The sequence below is a fragment of the Achroia grisella genome, unplaced genomic scaffold, assembly GCF_030625045.1.
Source record: "Achroia grisella isolate CSIRO2021 unplaced genomic scaffold, CSIRO_AGI_Agris_v1 utg918, whole genome shotgun sequence".
Classification (NCBI taxonomy): Eukaryota; Metazoa; Arthropoda; class Insecta; order Lepidoptera; family Pyralidae; genus Achroia; species Achroia grisella.
In genome coordinates, this window is record NW_026713067.1 from 4,019,365 (window position 1) to 4,040,387 (window position 21,023).

Here is a 21,023-nt window from a genome sequence, read left to right on the forward strand (position 1 = left end):
GTTGCGAGGAATCGAACCCGCGACTATCGGAAAAAGGCGATGTGTTAAACCATTAGACCACCAAGACACCGGTCAAAATTCTTGTCTTTTGCAGTTTGTATGAGGCAGTACAAAAGGAAACTATCTCTATCTAATCGTACGCCTGCACTCTGTAGGCAGAAAAATTTAATATGCCTAAAAGAAAGTCTGTAAATATAAAGTTCTATATATATATATATAAAATTCTATTCTATTCCCTAGCGAGTTCTAGACATCATTTTAGATTTGCTGCTTTAGAAACTCTAATACATAGAACAATAAGAAAATAGAGTCTAATACCTTAGAGATATCTATATACAGACATTCCCATAGAGAATGCTGTCTATATAGGCGAGTTTAAATAACATAGCAAATTGAATTTTCAATATAACTTTAGCAGTTCAAAGTTCACGCAAACATCTCCAACTATATATCTATGAAGTTGGGGCAAAGTTTTATTAAAATTGGTCCAATAATCGGTCCTTTCTTTCGAGTTTGTTCGATTATCGAGAATGCTGGATTTGTGGCTGCGGCTGGACTGTTAATAAAAAAAAGTTACACTCAAACTTTTAATGTAATTTTACCGTTTTATATAGTTGTACACCATTAGGAGCTGTTAATACGAAATACTATCTATTTATTTATGTTATTGGAATGACAATCAAGCTCCGTCAGCTGGCAGCAGCAGGCAGTAGATGTTGCTGTTTGGTTCTGCCGGGTACATAATTTCCTACTTCTATTATAAAATCTTATTCTATATTTAAATATAGAAAATCTAAAATAATTAAATTATTTTTTTTAATTTTAGTATTAAGGACTATATAATAATAATAATGATAATAATAATCATCTTTATTTGCCTCAAACGAAAACGAACACAATTGTTGCGCATACAATAATAAAATTTAAAAGCAATGAAGGAAACAAAACAGTCTATAACTCAGTGGGGGCAGTGAGTCCACCCTCTCTGCTATTATATTATAGCCTCTATTAGTATATTAATAAGAGATCGACGACGACTATAGCAATTTAAGTTAAGTTCTAAACTACAACTAACAAAGTAAACATAAAAATTGACAATAACTTAACAAGAATGACTTCAATACTTCCACATAACTTTGAAACTACGTAAATATACATATAAAATTTTATATTCGCGTTTTTACGTCGTTACAAGGTTATTATAAAACATATATATTATATAGTACATTATATACAAATGTACGAATACATTCATTTAGCAATTAGCTTTAGCTAGACCACCGTTTCTCAAGCGGGACGTCACCACCCTTGCTTGTTTGTTTTTAAAGGGAAAGGGCCGCAATCTGTTGAAAAATAATAAATACAAAATATTCGTTTATTAAAGGAATAAATTGTAGGGCAGTGTTATAATCCTACATATTAAGATGTGAGTCGCGACATAGAAATGTTTGAGAATCGATGAGGTAGGCATATTGTCTGCGGGAAAATCAGTGTAAAAAAATTGTACCTCCAAATTAATAATATAATAATAATAATATTTCAGGACAATTCACACAGCGCCATCTAGTCCCAAGCTAAGCAGAGCTTGTGTTATGGGTACTAGACAACTGATATAAATACATGGATACATTTTTTTTTTTGTAAATAAATACATATTATATATAGAAAACACCCAGACCGATACAAACAGACATACTCATGAATACAAATGTTTGTACCGTGCGAGGAATCGAACCCACGACCATCGGATAGTAAGGCGGTGTGCTAAACCACTAGACCACCGAGGCTGTCAATTATATTATGTATTAATGTCATAAAGTTGCTATTTACTTGTAGTCAATTCTACTAATCCGAAGAGAATATTGAGATGATTTCTTTCACAATATATTATTAGACAAGTCAAATGGGGTATTTAACAACTCCACATAAGTCTCAGTCTTACTGGTACACAAGTGCAGACTGGATTTCATTTCCGACTGTTATTAAGTTTTTCTTTAGTTTCCTCTCGAATCTTGTTCAAGAGTCCGTTATACACAATATAATGTTTGAAAATACTATTTCATATTTTTCAATTGTCCCACAATATAACATTTTGAGTCAAGAACTTTGTTCTTCTCTATCGTTCTTTATTATTTACATGTAACTTTCTTATTCTTCATCTATATATTACGGAAAGAAAGAATTTACAAATTTTAACTTTGTAGAAATAACGGGGCTATTTTACATACGGTCCTTTTTTTTAAGTTGGGGAAAATCCTCGTTCGCGGATATCCCAGCCCACCCCGGGGGAGGTAGACTGGTACTGCGGGACGTTAACCGGCTAAAAACCCCTCTTACAACCCTCTTCTCTCTTCTCTTAATCTCTTGTCAGAGTTACGGGAGTGCGCAAGTAATTTTCCGCAACCCTGATACCTATGTATATCTCTTCTCATTATGGTATTGCTACAAATGAGAGGCACATGGGAACATGCACACTGTCCTAGCGGAACCCTCACCTGAGTAGCGAAAGCGGATTATCAGTAATGTGGACTGATGATCTTATTGCTAGCAATGTACCATGTCAGATTGACCTCGACGCGGTTCTCCCTGGAAACAATCGTGGTAAATTCTTGGTGAACTTATCGCGATGGGCTAACTGATGACTGACCTGACCTCATGTTCATTTTATCATCCTCCACTGGTGCCCCACCAGCGTAAACCGTTAGCACAGGCGGGTGCACCATTCCATTATCATCCATAAAAAAAACCGTCACCTGACGCCGCGATAAGCCGCAATGATTTAATTATATTTCTAGTTATGCTGTTTTTTTTGAGAACACCCAGACCGATACAAACTATCATACTCATCAATACAAATATTGGTTCTGTGCGAGGAATCGAACCCGCGACCATCCGAAGTAAAGTGGTGTGCTAAACCGATAGACCATCGAGCCCGTCAATAACATATTGTTATATTCATTATTATTACATAGTATAAAATAAAGTCGCTGTTGCTGTCCGTCCCTATGTATGCTTAAATCTTTAAAACTAAACTGAAGTGTTTTTTTTAATAGATAGAGTGATTCAAGACGAAGGTTTATATGTATAATACAAGTGCACCCGTGCAAAGCCGGGGTGATTAGCTAGTATAGAAATATACCACAAGAAATACTAGTTTGTTTTCGTGTTTAAAAAAGTTATGAATGTTTACAATGAGAGTGTAGTGTTTGCATTTTTAAACGCGATCCACATAATCAAGTGAAAACAGTTGGCTCCGGGTCAATAATAATTTTCATTAAAATCTCAGTTAATTACCTGCTCCACGGGGGTGAAGTCAGAGATATAAAAGTTTAGGAAAGAACTCTAAATGTATTGTTATCAGAAGACAAATGTATAACGTGCTTGAGACGTATGAATGAACGTAAGTTAATGAATATATGTAAATTCAAATTCAAAAATCTTTTATTCATGTAAGACATTTTAGCCGCTTATGAACGTCAAGTTCTTATATTATAATTTTTTCCCTACCGTACAGTTCAGTATACAGATCCAAATGAGAAGAACAGGCAAGAAACTCAATTGAATTACTTCTTTTTTTTAAGACAGATTATTTACAATGCGTGTTTATATAGATGTCTATGTCTAACATTAAATAAAAATCCAGTGCATGAACAACTATTACCATGCACCCTCGTCATTCAAGTAATCGTTTAGTGAGTATAGGCTTTGCTTAGTAAATAATAATAATAATAATAATAATAATAATAATAATAACTTTATTGTGCATGTTGCCATCTCCTCTCCTTAAGAGGGGAGATGAGAATTTTTGGGAAAAAAAAAATAATAATAATAACTTTATTGTGCAAAAAAAAACAAATACAAAAGGGACTTAACTAAGGTTATATATCTATATTAATTCATATATATACAATAGTTCTTAACTATTTAATATCAAGTCCAGTGCAGTAGTGTCTAAACTAGGCCTAGCCTGTTAAATATGATTTAACAGATATTTTGAATAATTAAATCAATTAATTCACAATATCTCTTATGGGTATAACAGACATTTTGAATTAATTTTAAATTTTATGTCTATTAATATCTGGAGTAATACAGATAAAATTACGTAAAATTAATTACACACAGATTACGTATTACTAAAGAGATTTTTATTGCAATAAGCAATGACAAACAAGACAAACAGCCTCCTAAACACCATATCCAATATGTCGGATTCTCTACTTCAGAGGCACTGTATATCGCTGCACTGCTGCGGACCCAGGGCTTCTGGACGTGGACATAGACTTAAATATATGAATTAAATGTAATATTGTAATTTAGTAATATATTTTAGTTGTTTACTAATATAATATGGATACATTTCCTAAATAAATGAAATAATAATAATAATAAGACACGATACATGACCTACATATGAACTTAAGTAATAGACCACCTCTGGCAGTATCGCAAACATTTTTCTAATGTACAGAGTAATTACAGAGACAATTTCATAGATTGCAAGACTAAACTGTGGAAGCAATATAGACATATGTCTATACTGCAGTCTGTTACTTTCTAACGTGTCATATATCCATTTGGTAATTACAATTTCCAGCGTGTGGTAAGATGCTTTTGTATTTAAATGTTGTAATATATAAAGGTATCATAAGAACAACCAGAAAGAAACTTGCGTGTTGTTCTTTTAAATAATTTAGTTGTACACTTACACTTTTAAGTTGAATTGCATGAATATAAACTATTTTTTTAATATAAGCAGCTTATTTTATTTATTTATATAACTTTAATACAAAAGTAACAGTACATTTGGCGGATTGAACACCATGCGGTATTTTCTACCAGTCAACTATAGGTAGTACAGAGAAAAATTGTTGACAGTGCAGAAATAATCATGACAAAAAAAAAAATCAAGGCATTATATTTATACTATTACATTTATAATTTTTGTATGAAGATCAAACCGACGACCACCTACGAAATTAAGGTAGTCAAAACCCGAATCATTAAGATCAAAGTAAACCAACGTTTTAATACACCGTCGCGTCCTATTGGTACACATTTTCTTTCAGTCTATGAAAATGACGGCGCTAACAGATACAGCCTTTGAGATGCACTCCGGCCTGTGATACAGTTTAATCACACAAATGGCTGGCTCCACTGAATACGCCTAATCCTGCCGTTCCAGAAGCATCCGACTAACGATCATTAACATTGATTACATCGCTTCCCCTTTGAAATTAAAGTGTTTTTACGTTACTTTATTTAGTATTTAGGACATCAAGTTAATCTTTGCAATAGTGGTTTAGTGGTTTAGCACACATAACTGGTTGAGTTTTTTTTATATCATCATTCTATATACTTCGGTGGTTTAACACAACGCCCTACTTCCGATGGTCATGTTCGATTAGTCGCACGGTACAAACATTTGTGTTCATGAAGTATTATTGTTTGTATCGATATGGGTGTTTTCGATATGTAGGATGTGTGTATTTACAAAAAATGTATTTAAGTATTCAAATAAGTTGTCTAGTATCCATAAGCCTAGCTCATCAGTATAAGCCATAGGTTTGGGTCTAGATAGCGCTGCTTAATTTGTTCTGAAGTTACTGTTGAATATTATTCAACTAGTGTATCCGTGACTTCGAACATCTACTGATGGTCAAACAATAACTACATCATCTATTGCTTGATTAATGAATGAATTAATATAATTTTAGATGTTACGTGTTGCAAACTTTCAACTAAATTCCCAACCATTTTTTAAGCGAAATCTATTCCAGGTTTACAACATATTCTTTGTACGCTGGTAATCACTCACCGTCAATATGAGATGCGTCCTCGTTGGTCCTATAACAAAGGGCACTGAATTTAAATCAGATACCACATCCAGTATTTATAACATCTGTGACAGTTGAAGAAGATGGTAAGAATTCATTAAAATTTCTCATTTGAAAGCACTTTAGAGTACTCACAACGTACGTAGTTCTTCAGTTGAAATGCACTTTGGCTCATTTTATGCCTCTGCTCCAACTGGAAACTTGAGTAACTGTGCCAGACAAAACTCTAATCTGAAGCATATTTAATCGACTTCAAAACAGAATTAGGTTTTCATTTTGCAGAAATTTCTTCAATTATTATGAGCTCTAGCTCATTTGCCGGCCTCGATGGTCCAGTGGTTTAGCACACTGATTTACTTCCGAAGATCGCGGGTTTGCTTCCTTGCAGGGCATAAGTATTTTTATTCATGAGTATGATTATTTGTATCGGTCTGGGTGTTTTTTATGGCTATATATTTCAGGTGCGCAGTTTCGCCGGCAGGAATTTGTTAGCCTATGTCTTATTCTTTTGTATAACCTATATTTTATTCATAAAAATCCGTTCTTCAGTTTTTGTGTGAAGTAGTAACAAACATACATCCATCTGTCTATCCATATATACTCACAAACTTTCTTCACAAAATAATAAGATCTGCTAGTATGGCATATACTATGCAGAATGTTCAAAAATGAAAGTACCCTGATAACCAAAATCAGCATGTTGATTCGATCCTAACCGCAATGTAACTTTAACACTTAAATTACACTAAAACCTCAGTTTAACCCTAACTACTAAGTGGACGGGCCGTCAAAGTTCCGCCGGCAACAAACATATACGATCATAGTTAAGTTTAGTTTAAGTTCCATGGAACTATGCTGCGGTGACAACTAGCGAGACTTTGATATGGTTACGTAAAGGATTACATATGTTATACAGACTGCAAACTTGAGCACTAGCGCAATTTGTAAAGTTATAATAATTATAATGTGATGATAATACATAGAACAGTTCATCCGTCTATGTGAACGACTTACGCTGGCGGGGCACCAGCGGAGGATCATAAGATGAGGCCAGGTCGGTTAACCATTCGTCACAAATTTACCAGTAATTTATCACGATGGAAAATAGTGGGAACCACGTGGAGGTCAATCTAACATGGTACATTGTTAGAAATTAGTTCAATAGACCATATTAATAATAATCACCTTCCTCCCTACAAAGTTATATTAGTTAACTAGCTTTATCCATCCCTCCCGCCCCGCATTAGCCCTCAGCTAATTTCTCCAAGGTTGAGACCCCGCAAGTATGCAATGCGCGGGCAGGGAGGGAACCAAAGGTACTTAATTTAATGTGAAAGTGTAAAATTAACAAATAATTTAAAAAGAAAACCAAAATCTCAAAATATGCTAGTAAGATCTTAAAGTAGATTAAGTTTATTGTATTGTTACGTCCTAGATTTAGGTTATGTTAGTTTTCAATTTATACAATATAGTTCCCCGTGGGTTATTGTCTCTGGAGAGCTGGGCAAAAAGGGGAGCCACAACCTTCACCCCTCTAGGGGGTGCAGAAGTCTTGTGTAAGTGTATCTCGTATGGAATATTGCTTACGTTACTTGCTTATACTGAATTTATCTGCAGGTGAATCATTTTTGAAAATGGGTGAAGCATTTTCTAAAATGTTTCAAGTATAGTATGTTTTGAATTTATGAAAATATCATCTTCTCAATACATTTATGAAAATATCATCTATGCCAGAAGGAATATAGACAGTTTCAAAAAAGTTAGTGATTGCACTAATAAAAGCTTACGTAACAATAACAAACTAATTTTACCTAAATGTCGTTTGGCTAAAGTTAGTAATTCGTTTTATGGCAATTGCGTAAGGTTGTACAATAAAATACCAGAGTCTGTTATAAATCTGCCAGAAAAAAGATTTAAATATCAAATAAAACAGTTCCTTTGCAAAAAGGCATATATAAAATTGAAGAATTCGTTAACGATAATAATGTTTTTATAGAAAAACTTTAAATCTATAGCACTGACAATATTATCTGATTACATTAATAATGAGTGCGTAGCGACTTCTATGTTGATTATCGCATGCCTCTTACTTGTTATACTGTAATTATTTATATAAAAAAAACATCTATTAAAAAGAGCAACACACAAGTTTCTTGCTCATTCTTCTTGTGATGAATCTGCATTCCGAATGAGTGGTAGAATCAAAATATGACTATTCAAAAGTGCTTGTAATGAGTTTATTTAAATAAAGATTATTTCTATTTCTATTTCTATTTATACATTACAAAGGAATATGTATTTAAAAAAACCATCATTATAGTACATGTCAGTATACAAAACAAAAACTTTAATAATGTATATATATACTACAGTTTAGTAAACGTTAACCAGTACACAGCACAGTTGGCGTCATATGCGGGACGGGACACTGTGCAACCACTACGTTTGAAAATGAGCACCGGCTGAGATTTCACTCTGTATTCCTTCAACATTCTGTGATTACACTATCATCACTACGAACTTCGAGAATTTATACATGTTGTTATTATTTTGAATTTATTAATAAATTGAACAACAAATAGAAATAATACTTAGATGGATACAAATTATAAAATAGAAAAATAGGAAGGAAACTTTTAAATGTAATACGCTCTTTGGGATGTTTAAATGTATAATTATATTGTATATTATATTTCAGATAGCTAATGTTAAAATGAGTAACTTAGACTAATCTTATATATAATTATAAAAAAAAAAATTAATAGAAAAAAGTTAAATTCAAGTTAAGTTAAATTTCAAGGAGACAAAATTTCTGTTTCTGTTCTGTTACTAATATTATAAACGTCAAAGTTTGTGAGTATGGATGGATGTTTGTTACTCTTTCACGCAAAAACTACTCAACAGATTTTGATGAAACTTTACAGTAATGTACAACATCCATCCATACTCACAAATTTTCGCGTTTATAATATTAATAAGATATATAAATAGTAATTAAAAATATAATCCGGCATTTCATTCATGTGTCTCAAAGAAAATATAAGATTTGTAAATGTTATCATTATTTCATCATAGCGTTGTTTATTTTATCTTTTATCGATAACCCAATTATATCGATTTGAAAGATGAGTATTATATAAGTATCGGTTACCTTGGATTACGCAATTTGTTGATGACGGCTTATCTGTTATATATATTTATATATCCGAAACATCGCACAGTGCGAACATTTGTATTTATGAGTATGATTGTTTTTATCAAGCTTTGTTTAGCTTAAGCCTAGATGGCGCTGTGTGAGTTGTATGGCGGGGGATGAACCTATATATTATATATATTGTTATAATCCATTTTATTTCATCTTTTTGGTTAAATAAAATTGATAAAACAAATCTCAGGAGTATATAATTTTGGGGCCAAGTCGGTTCAGTACACCAATTTATAACTAAAATAATCCTTCCTAATATTACAAATGCGAAAGCAACTCTATCTGCCTGTCTGTTGCGCTTTAACGCCAAAAGTATTGTTCCGATTTGAAAACAACTGATCGAAATGAAATTTGGTACACACATAGACACTGAAATAGAATGAACTGAAAAGGTTGTATGGAAGAGACGTCATTTTTTACAGCTAGAAGAAGATCAACCGTAAAACTAAAAAAGAAGTTTGAAACTTATTTTTTAGTTTTACTGTTGATTAAAAAATGACATTTATGGTTAAAAATACTCTTAAGGGGGTGAACTAAAAGACGGTAGAACGATGAAAGTTTTTCTTTTGTTTTTTAGGTTAGATCATTAAATATTGTTTCTTTATTTGGTCTTCCACGGGGACGAAGTCGCGAGCACAGCTAATAGTAAAAATGCAGAAAAAAAATTAAAACGGTAAAAAAGTTAAGTGACACAGAAGCAGAGTGACCCGTCCTATATCCGTGGGTCCATGAAAAAATTGGTCTGGACACAAATTAATGGTTCTGTGGTCACGCCGAAGGAATACTAATGCAAGGGTTGCTTGTGAATGTGGTCATGTGTACATTTATTTCCTCTTTTTCTGATCTGTAGACATAAATTCTTATTTGTCCGGCTGTATTGTGGCTTCCTAATGTTGTCCTACAGGGTTGCATTATAGAAATAAATTTATATATTACTTACGGATAATATAAATAAACTTTTAAAAATAAAAGAAATTCAGTTTATTGCCAGTTCTCCTCAATTGAATTTGTATACTGAACTGGACGGTAGGGACTGAACTAGGCGGTACGTTCATATGCGTCTAAAATGTCCTACATGAATATTTTTTTTTTCAATTAATTTGTAAACATACATTAAAAGTAGGAAAAGGGATTGCTAATAATGTGGACTAATAACCTCATTGCTAGCAATGTTCCCTGTCAGGTTGATTGTCACGTGTTGTCCCCTGGAAACCATCGTGATAAATTCACGGTGTATTTATTACGATGGGCTAACTAACCTGACCTCATACTCATCTTATCAGAGATACTCATCTTATCAGAGATAAGATGAGTATCGTCAACCGTTAGCGCAGGCGGGTGCACCATTCTATTATTACCCATAAGAAATAAGAACACCTACAAAAACAAGAACAAAAGCAAGAAAAATTAATACAATATGGAAGTAAGATTTATTTTTTGTTTGTAAAAATTAACTAAAAACAAATTTTACTTATCAAAACAGAAAAGGACGTTAGTCATAAATAAAGCAACTATTACCAAACTTAATCAGTTCTTGCCTTACGCTAGGTCTTAAGCCCGAGAAGGTGGCGCGCGTTTTTTTAGTGAGTAGGAGTCTCACAGTACCCGCGGGCTTCCCCCGGGGCCGGCGGGTCTCCATGAGGGATTTTCTCCAAGTTAAAAAAAAAAAAGGTCTTACCAAATGCTAGGTCATATTTTATATAAATAACATTTCACTTTGAAGCGTGAATCAAGATATTTCCCCAATAATTAAAGTTAAAGAGTAAATTAACATATTCAGTGGTTTAGACGGAGGTGCAAGTGAACTTTTGAATTTAATTGAAATTTTCGCACCGTGCCTAGAGGGAAGTTTGCGCGGAGCGCAGATCTATTTCCAATTCAAAATATTCCATTGAAATCCACGAAGACCTAGAATTGTGGTATCGTAGAAAAGATTTGTATGCTTTTCTTAAACGCTCCCTTGTTATTATTAGTGGTAAAATTCGACCGTAATAAAAAATACAAAAAGATCTTTGAATCAGCAATGACAATTAAACAACAGAGTATGAATTTGTGTGCGAGTCATATACATAATAGTGTATAATGTAAAGAAAATATTAGCAAGATCCTTCTCTATATATTTTATTTATTTATTTATTTTAGGATGATTAATGGTGTAATTTTACACATTGCTTATATTAAATTCTCCTATGCCAAGTAATAATCTTCGCTAATATAAAATGTGAGTGTGTGCGAAATTTCATACTCTTCCGTCCGAGTATTTGTCGTAATAAAGGGTACGAAGTTTTTTGTGTATATGTATTTACTACATGATCATGACTTGGGTTAGATTTAAAACCTCATCTGATTGAGTGCTAATATAGACCAGTTTAGCACAACACTGGTTTCCCTCGAGGCTGCTGACCCCACGATTTTTGTTTCACGTATTAATATAATCTCAGGGCAATTCACGCAGAGCCATCTAGACCCAAGTTAAGCTAGCTAGAGCTTGTGTTATGGGTACTAGATAACTGAAACATATACATAGATATTTTTTTTGTAAATACATACATATTATACATAGAAAACACCCAGACCGATAGAAACAATCATACTCATGAATACAAATGTTTGTGCCGTGCGAGGAATCGAACCCGCGACCATCGGTCGTAAAGCGGTGTGATTGACCGCTAGACCACCGAGGTCGTCAGATGATTATACAAATATTATAATAAATAGTTTATTCTGTCGCACAAGTTATATTTGTACAGAATAATATTGAGATAGATACTACTATGGAAGATTTCTATGATAAGTCAAAAATTCTTAAAAAGTCAGCCGTGGCAACTATTTAGAAATATTTTTGTAATTTACAATTTTACATTACATTCTGATAAAGTGATATCAGCTTAGGCTTAATGGCTTAGGTTTTATCTTTTAGGAAAAAATATTAATAACCATAACACAAATAATTAATTATATTTATGAAAATTCAAAATCATAAAAAAAAAAACTTAATTTTAAGATCATTTGTTAGTAAATAATTCCCCAGCTAAGGCTGCTCCCGCAACAAACCCCTCCCAAGTCTCAGAGCAAACTTGCTCGATATAGCTCGGGTCCAAATGAAATCCTTCAAAGCTTTGACCAAGACCAGGCAACTCAATAGTATATGCCAAAGGAATGCCAATAGAATGAGCATAATCTTCTGAAGATCCGGATGTTGCATATCCAATAACTTGAAAGGAATTGCCGACAACGTATTTTGGAAAGTGAGATAAAGACTTGGCTTGTATTTCATCAGCCATAGCCACACCGACTGCGTGGAGGTCCATAGAGTTGTTGGAAAAAGTTCCATCGTGTCCCCACGGATAAAGAATCATACTTCCATAACTATGCATGGTGATGTATAGAGCTATTCTGTTAAGATGTTCATGAAGAATGTCCCTAACGACTCTAGTCTCAACTTCTGAGAATGGTTCACTGCCAGCATATGTTTCAGTGCATGGACTGTCATCAGTGCCAACGGTATTCCAAAAGAAATCGTAGTTGCGGTTACCGTCGACTCCAGGACATGTAATGCTTGAGGGATCCTCGTTAATGGAACGCGTCTTACGCCAGAAGCGAGGCTGAAATAAATATAGTCATGTTATATTGTTCTTGAAATACAAAAATGGCAAGTGCAAAATATTGTAAAAATGGCAATTGCAAAATATTTTTTTTTATATATAAAAATATTTGTCTCTGTGTATTTTTGATTATTGAATGAACAGAAAAGACCAAATTAATCTTGGTCTGTGGACTGTGGAAAAAATGTCCTCTACGAAGTTCGATTAAAATGTACACATATCTGTATTTACCAAGTCGTCGACAATTGACAATGCCAGAGGCAATCCTAACCCATCAGGAATAAAAGATGTGAAATTAGCTTATTAATAAAAAAATTAATCATATATGTAAAACTTACGCCAGTAAAAGTGAATTTATATCCATCCGGGTTCACCACCGGTAAGAGAATCCAGTCAAACGCATCCAAAAGGTCAGGTTCTGTCACGTTTTCTACAAGCTTGTGAATAGCCCATGTCACGGTAGGTGGAGCGATCCATTCCCTGGCGTGGATACCACCATCGATAAATATCACTGGTTTACTGATATCCTCGAAATTGGTACTGGAAATCTTTAAATATTTGATAGGATGACCTTCGAATGAATTTGCTGGTGTCACAAGTGTAACTTTCTCAGGGTAACGGTTTGCAATATCGACTAGGTATTCGTCAATCTGAAAGAAAAGTAGAAACTGTAAACAAGCTGACAGTTCAAGTAATGGAAGGTGAAAACCGTCGACGCGAACAGTACCCTCTTTTACGTTAGGAAAATTTTCATAGTGCTCCATTGGTATACGGACCTTTGGGAATTGCTGGATTTTTACCGGTTGAATATCTGACAGCCATTCCTCCTCGAATATATCTCTGAAGCTAATGATTTTACATTCGTTCAGGCCCCTGCATGGTTCGCATTGAAGAGCCCTCACATAGGCAAGAGGACCTTTCCATTTCGCTGCGTGATCTAAAATTATAGGTTCTTAATCACCTTTTCCAATTCCTGATAATTGTCGTAAGGCAATTCCTTTTTGTGTCTTGCTAGATTTTCAATTTTCTTTGCCTGCATACGTCTGTCGTCATGATCAAGAGCCCTGACATGAAAAAGAATATTTTTATATCTTGATTTTTTTCTGGCTACTTAGTGGTCCATATTATCCACGTATATAATTTGACATTTGACGACCTCGGTGGTCTAGCGGTCTAGCACACTGCTTTACGACCGATGGTCGCGGGTTCGATTCCTCGCACGGCACAAATATTGGTATTCATGAGTATGATTGTTTGTATCGGTCTGGGTGTTTATTATGTATAATATGTATGTATTTACAAAAAAATATATATCTATATATTTGTATCAGTTATCTAGTACCCATAACACAAGCTTTAGCTAGCTTAATTTGGGTCTAGATGGCGCTGTGTGAATTGGCCTGAGATTATTATTATTTTTTTCTATCGTCTCACTCTCTCAGCTTATTTATTATTATTATTATTATATATAAGGTTTTATTTTATAAATATGTTAGTCTATAAAGTTTTTATAATATACTAGCTGTTCCCGCGACTTCGTCCGCGTGGATTTTAACCTTATTTTTCTAAAATAAAAGTCACCAAAGTACTCCTTATTATAGTACATCAGCTACCTGCCTGTCAAAATCGGTCCAGCTATTTCAGAGATTATCCGGAACAAACATACAGACAAAAATTGAAAAAAATATTAATTTGGTTGTGTGTACCGTATTTATATTCATACGCACGTACTGAAAAACGGTTATTCCAATATTACAAACAGACACTTCAATTTTATTCATATGTATAGGTTTATAAGAAGAAATTTGTGAATAAGGTCCCAATGTATAAATATAAAATTCGAAGGGATGATGGGATGGGGCGTTATACAGATTACCATTTCAATTACATAAAAGAATGTAGTGAAGTAATTTGTTTGGCAACTTGAATAGTATGAATTAAAATTACAATAAGACCACATTTAGATTTGGATTAACTCTATGAATAATTAACATCCAGAATCGAGAAGGGTATATATCAGGGGTGGCCAACAGGTCCAGTAGATCGTGGCAATGCAAAAAAATATAAATACATAGATCAGACTGCGCAACGTAATCGTAAAAAAGGTTGGCAATTTCCAACTACAAATCTGATTACGCTAAACTAGTGGAAGATGCTCAGACGCAATACTCACACTAGTATAGGTAAATAAGTACTTAGTTACTAAGAATAATTCCCGGGTCATTGGGCTCCCTAAAATATGCGCGAGCGCAGTGATGTCTGGCTCATCCATTGTTAAATATCCTACGATTTATATGTTGATAAAAATAATAATAAGAGTTTATAATACCAATATAGCTGTATAGGATGTTCCTTAGTGTGGATAAATACATAAAAAAAAGTAAAAAATATTTTGGCGCCAAAATTTAAAAAATACATAATAATATAGAGACCATAAGCGAACTGTAGAGAAAATATATATATTGTCATATTTATCACTGAAATACAGTTTTAAAAGTTTTTTAAGTGATGTAATGGTTGGAAGTACCTACAGTACAAATATTTAAGGCTTCAAAATAAAGAAGTATATTGATTACAATTTTCATTGTTATTATAGAAAATTCCCTAATTAAACATCCATCATAATCGTGAACGAGTGCTGCTAGTAGGGACTGGTCTGCTCTTATCACTACGACTGTTTTAATCTTAGTCTATATTTATATTTGACCCAAATAAATTAGTGCTTGTTGGTAGTTTGTATTCATACGTTTCGACTTGTAAATGTAAACTTACAAGGATTATTTAAAAGAGCAACACACAAGTTTCTAGCTCGTTCTTATTGTGATGAGACAGCTTTCAGAACAAGCTGTAGATAAAACAAATATTATGACTATTCAAAAGGTACTTAAATTAAGTTTATTTAAATAAATGATTTTCTATTCTATTCACATTTATGTTTTCTATCTTAATAAAATAAAAAACACTACATGATTGTGTACTGAACTATGCCGTTTCGTTTAAGATTTCAATAAGTATGTAACTATAGAGAAATAAATATAGAGATATCAGGTCTAATCAAGTAGGCCACCCCTGATGTAGATTTACTGTTTGTTTCAATCAATCCAAATCAAGCGAACGAAGTCGCCGCCAGAAGTTAGTTTTCCATAAATTTAATCCTGGTTCACCAGAGATTTTTTATAGGATTTTATTTATCGGCCGTATAATAGCATTTTCAGGGTAACCATTAATTATACTTAGCTAATTCGCGCTTTTGATAAATTATAATTACGTGTTAATGACGTACCATTCATCAATGTCAGTAGTACGGTTGTTGTATTGATATTTTGTTACACCAGTGACAGTTAATAAAAATCAAATTAGCCTCATTCAATATCTGAATTATGTTAATTAAGCTGAGAATTTCTACTTTTTGGTTTAATAAAAAATAATTAATTAAATTAATAATATCTCAATTTGAGATGGTATATTTTTATTACACGTTTTTTAATATAATTTGTATTTATATGCGTGGCAAGTTTGGAACACATGGGAAACATTTTTTGCTAGTTGTCAATTGTCGCTATCGGTGTGGAGTTTTTTAAGTCTACCAAAAGGCAAAGGAACAGAGACACCGAGCCGTATGTTATGTCACTTACGGCAGGCACAGAATACCAGCACCGCGGCAGTTAGCTAACACGGCAAATTCTGAGTCTCGGCCAGTGTTGCCAACCATTAATTATTATATATATTTTGTAGTGTATTTTTTTTTTCTAATTTGAAGAGGTAATAAGCAGCACTGTAGACATCACGTTATCATGCGTTGCCATTCCGTAGGAATAAAGTAAGAAAGAAGGAAAGGAAAAATATTTATTCAGTGCTTTTCAACAATGTTACAATATAAAAAACAAACAAACGAAAATACTATATTATGTATGACTAATATGAATGTCATGTCTCTTATCCTTAATTCTATGTAATATATCTCATTCTCTCTTTTATAAACTTTACATCGGCCGTGAATTTTGTTTACCATTCTAAATATATTTACATAATTTATTACTAACATAACGGTTCGTGTAATTGTGCCGTCCAATTATATTATTATACTAGCTCAGTTACCTGCAAAAAAGTCCCGTCAAAATCGGTCCAGCCAGATAGACAAAAAATATAAAAAAATATTTTGGTGAATGTACCGTATTTATATTCATATGCATGTACTAAAAAACCATTATTTCAATATTACAAACAGACACTCCAATTTTATTTATATGTAGGTATAGATTTATAGTGCTAATTAGTAGTTTGTATTCACACACTTCAACTTAAAATATAAAGTAACAATAAAATTATTTATAAGAACAACACGCAAGTTTCTTGTGCCGTTTTTCTTGTGATGAGACAGCTTTCCGAATAAGCGGTAGATTTAAACTGTGATGACTATTTAAAATCGCTTCAATGTAAGTTTATTTGAATAAATAATTTTATATTTCTATTTCTATTCAATAATTTGATTTTCGTATTCGCAACAAAATTTTACTTATCCACTGCTGGACATAGGCCTCTCCCAAGGCACACCACTGGGCACGATCTTCAGCCCTTCTCTTCCAGTTATTACCCGCAACCCTACGTATGTCGTCGCTCCACCTAGCTGCGGGACGTCCTACACTACGTTTGTCAATTCGCGGTCTCCACTCTAGAACACGCCTACTCCTAGCGAGCATCGGTTCTACGACAGATATGACCAGCCCACTGCCACTTCAACTTGCAAATACGAAGAGCTATGTCGCCGACCCTAGTTCTCTGGCGAATTATTTCGTTACGGATTTGATCCCTCAGAGAAACTCCAAGCATAGCCCTTTCCATAGCTCGTTGAGCGACTTTGAGTTGGTGGACCAAGTTGGTGGTTACTTATGTGAATTTTCAAAAATATATATTTTTTTAAATAAAACAGTTGTTGAATCTATATTATTTAGAAATCATTTGTAGAGGCATCTGTATGGTATAATGTTTATAAATTAGTTTGTACAGTGTGTGGGAGTCTGCTGATTTACTAGTCCTAAGGTGGGATGTTTGTTTGTTTATCAAACCAAAAGTTTATACATAGTTATAACAATCTGAAATTCAAGTTTAATGTACGTGAAACTGAATCATTTTGACTAACGTTCTCGAGATGTTTAGTCTTAATAATAAAACTTGAAACGCATTCAATGAGAACAAATAATATTATTTGACAGCCTCGGTGGTCTAGCTGTTTAGCAGACTGTTTTACTTCCGATGTAAAGTTAGTTTCTGACCGCGAGTTTGTTTGCCATTCCGGAAGTCTTAGATAATAATATCCATGGTCAATTCACACAGTGCCATCTAGTCCCAGGTTAAGAGCTTGTATTATGAGTTCTAGATAAGTGATATAATATATATAAGTTAGATACCTTTTTGTAAATATACATACAAAACAGCCAGACCGATACAAACAATCACACTCATTAATACAAATGTTTGCACCGTGCGAGGAATCGAACCCGCGACCGTTGGAAGTAAGGCGGTGTGTTAAACCGTTGGACCATTTAGACCGTTTAATGTAAGTAAATAAAACTGAATCAACGTACTCGAGATCTTTAGGCTTCGTAATATTATAAAGCTAGTTTCTGACCGCGACTTCGTTTGTCATTCCGGAGGATTTAGAATCCTGTAATTTCACTGACTAATTAATTAACTACACAGTACATCCATAATATAGTTTACGAAGCAAGCTGGTTGGGGACTGAAACAGGTGAGACTGATGTACGCATGCAGATAGCTTTTTGAAGTCACTAGTTAATTTAAAAATAAATTTAAAAAATACAATTTTGCCTTCGTTAATAAATACATAAATAACCCTGGAAAATTTACACAGCGCCATATAGTCTCACTATAAGCATAGCTTATGATATGGGTACTAGACAACTGATAAAATACTTAGATAGTTTTGTTTTTCTGTAAATTCATACATAATATACATAACAACCAGACGAACAGCCAGACCGATACAAACAATCATACTCATGAATACGAATGTAAATGTTTGCACCGTGCGAGGAATCGAACCCGTAACCATCTTAAATAAAGCGGTGTGTTAATCCACTAGACCACCGAGGTCGTCAAACTGCATATGAATATAAATACGGTATATACACCAAAATAACATTTTTTACAATTTTTGTCTGTCTGTCTGTTTGTTTCGGGTAATCTCTGAAATGGCTGAACCGATTTTGACGGGACTTTTTTTGGCAGGTAGCTGATGTAATGGGGAGTAATTTAGGCTACATTTATTTTAGAAAAATAAAGTTAAATTCCACACGGACGATAATATAAATCTTACGGCAATTCCCTAGTATCCTTTACTGATGATGATTTTCAATCAAGTACTTACCTCTTCACATCAGAAGAATACATCCTGTATGCGATTCCCTCTGTTTCTAAAGCCTTTGTGAAGCCATGTTGGTGTTCAGGTCTTACAAGGACGATTCCTGGTCGCTTTAAGATTGGATGGCTCAGAACATCCACAGCATATTCTTGGAGTATCACGCCTAATGCTTGGAGCTGTTCCTGGGTGCTAGGTTCTATGTAGTAGGAATGCCATCTGAAAATTAAATATCATATGTTTTTATATAAGTGGATAGAGAAATAAACTAATTTTCCACCTGATGAAAAGTCGCCATCGATTCCGGATATCTTCGGAGGTCTAGTGGATTAGGACACCGCCTTATTGCCGATGGTAGCGGGTTTAATTCCTTGAATGGTACAAATATTTGTATTCATGAGTATGATTGTTTGTATCGGGCTGGGTGTTTTCTATGTATAATGTGTATGTACATACAAATATTATGTGTATATATTTATGTACTAGTGCATCCGACTACGCTAACACTTCTACACACTAGTGTTATCAGTCTACATTACTCCTTTTCCCTTATATTTCTCTGTTATATTTGTACTTTTTGACACCATTGAATACAATTTTTCACCCTGTTATATGTATACTCTGGAATTTTACTGCCATATTTTGTATTTTATTTGACACTGGAATACAAGTTCAGCTAGTTAATTATAGAATTAAGTAAGAAAAAAATAAATTTGTACATTCTTAATTAGTTTCAAGAAATAAAGGATTTTAATGTCCTATACTTTTAACATGCATTACGGCTGTATATCTCCGAGTCTTCAGGTTTGGATTATATATCGGTAATTATTACAAGTTGATATTTAATTGATTTTAATAATTTCAAACACACTGTAGCATCATCGTTAATAAGAAAAAATAAGATGGCGTCTTATGTCTTAAATAGCACAAATTGAAATCACTGGTTTACCCCGTATAGTGCTCATGTTTAGCACAAACGAATACACATAGAGATAACACTGTCCATAACTTCATTGCTGTGACTGAGTATTAGAGAAATGCCAAGAAAATGGGCATGCACTCGAATTTATCTAATATTTATCGTCTCCAGTATCTGTTTGTTACGAAATTTGGAATATTTTTAAACTAAATGGTTTAGATATGGTTGCACTAGTATGCATATGGTTCAAGTGATTAATTTGTATATTTAATGGATTTTGGTGTTATTGTGCGAAAGTCCTTATTATGCTTAATGGATTTATATTATTTTACTAGCTGTTCCCGCGACTTCATCCGCGTCGAATTTAACTTTAATTCTCTAAAATAAAAGTTAAAATCGGTGCAGCCATTTCAGAGATTGGCTGGAATAAATAGACAGACAGACACACAGACAAAATTTGTAAAACATATTATTTATTTATTTTATAGACACTCCAATTTTATTTATATGTAGCTATCCCAGCAAACGTTGTTTTGCCATATAAATGAATATCGTTATAAAAATCCCAAATGTGGCGACCTAGGATGGGAAGCAGAAGTGTAGGCAGACCAACTGCCAGGTCTGATGAAATCAAAAAGACGGCATGGCTGACCTGGACAAGATGTGCCACAGACCAAATAAAGTGGAAAATTATGCAAGAGGCATACGTCCAGCAGTGGACTAATAGAAACAGAAGGGAATGAGTCATAATGAAATAGACCTCCGACAGGTGGACCTACGATCAGGTCAAGATTGCTGGAAAGCGTTAGACACGAGCAGCGCTGGATCGAACGTCGTGGAGATTTTTGGGGGAATTTTGAGAAATAATAATAATAATAATAATCTCAGGACAATTCACACAGCGCCATCTAGACCCAAGTTAAGCTAGCTAAAGCTTGTGTTATGGGTACTAGATAACTGATACAAGTACATAGATATTTTTTTTTTCGTAAATACATACATATTATACATAGAAAACACCCAGACCGATACAAACAATCATACTCATGAATACAAAATGTTTGTGCCGTGCGAGGAA

General features: G+C 33.7%; 1 protein-coding gene across 1 annotated transcript; it reads right to left on the reverse strand.

The window, feature by feature from the left end:
- Window positions 1-12,047: 12,047 nt before the first annotated feature.
- LOC131853942 (carboxypeptidase B-like) lies at window positions 12,048-20,040 on the reverse strand. Its single transcript, XM_059205033.1, has 5 exons — window positions 19,976-20,040; window positions 19,036-19,245; window positions 13,609-13,711; window positions 12,986-13,297; window positions 12,048-12,647 (listed from the first exon to the last, which is right to left on the reverse strand). Exons 1-5 carry the CDS (start codon window positions 20,038-20,040, stop codon window positions 12,048-12,050), a joined length of 1,290 nt encoding a protein of 429 aa, XP_059061016.1.
- Window positions 20,041-21,023: the final 983 nt, after the last annotated feature.

Bases quoted from the DNA above. Each gene is read 5' to 3' on its own strand.
- LOC131853942 (XM_059205033.1), bottom strand. From the start codon at position 20,040: ATGAAGTTATGGACAGTGTTATCTCTATGTGTATTCGTTTGTGCTAAA. The intron at 13,712-19,035 runs GTAAGTACTTGA...TTTTCATGTCAG, and splicing joins TATTCTTCTGATGTGAAGAG to GGCTCTTGATCATGACGACA. The intron at 13,298-13,608 runs GTGATTAAGAAC...CTTTTCTTTCAG, and splicing joins ATTATCAGGAATTGGAAAAG to ATTGACGAATACCTAGTCGA.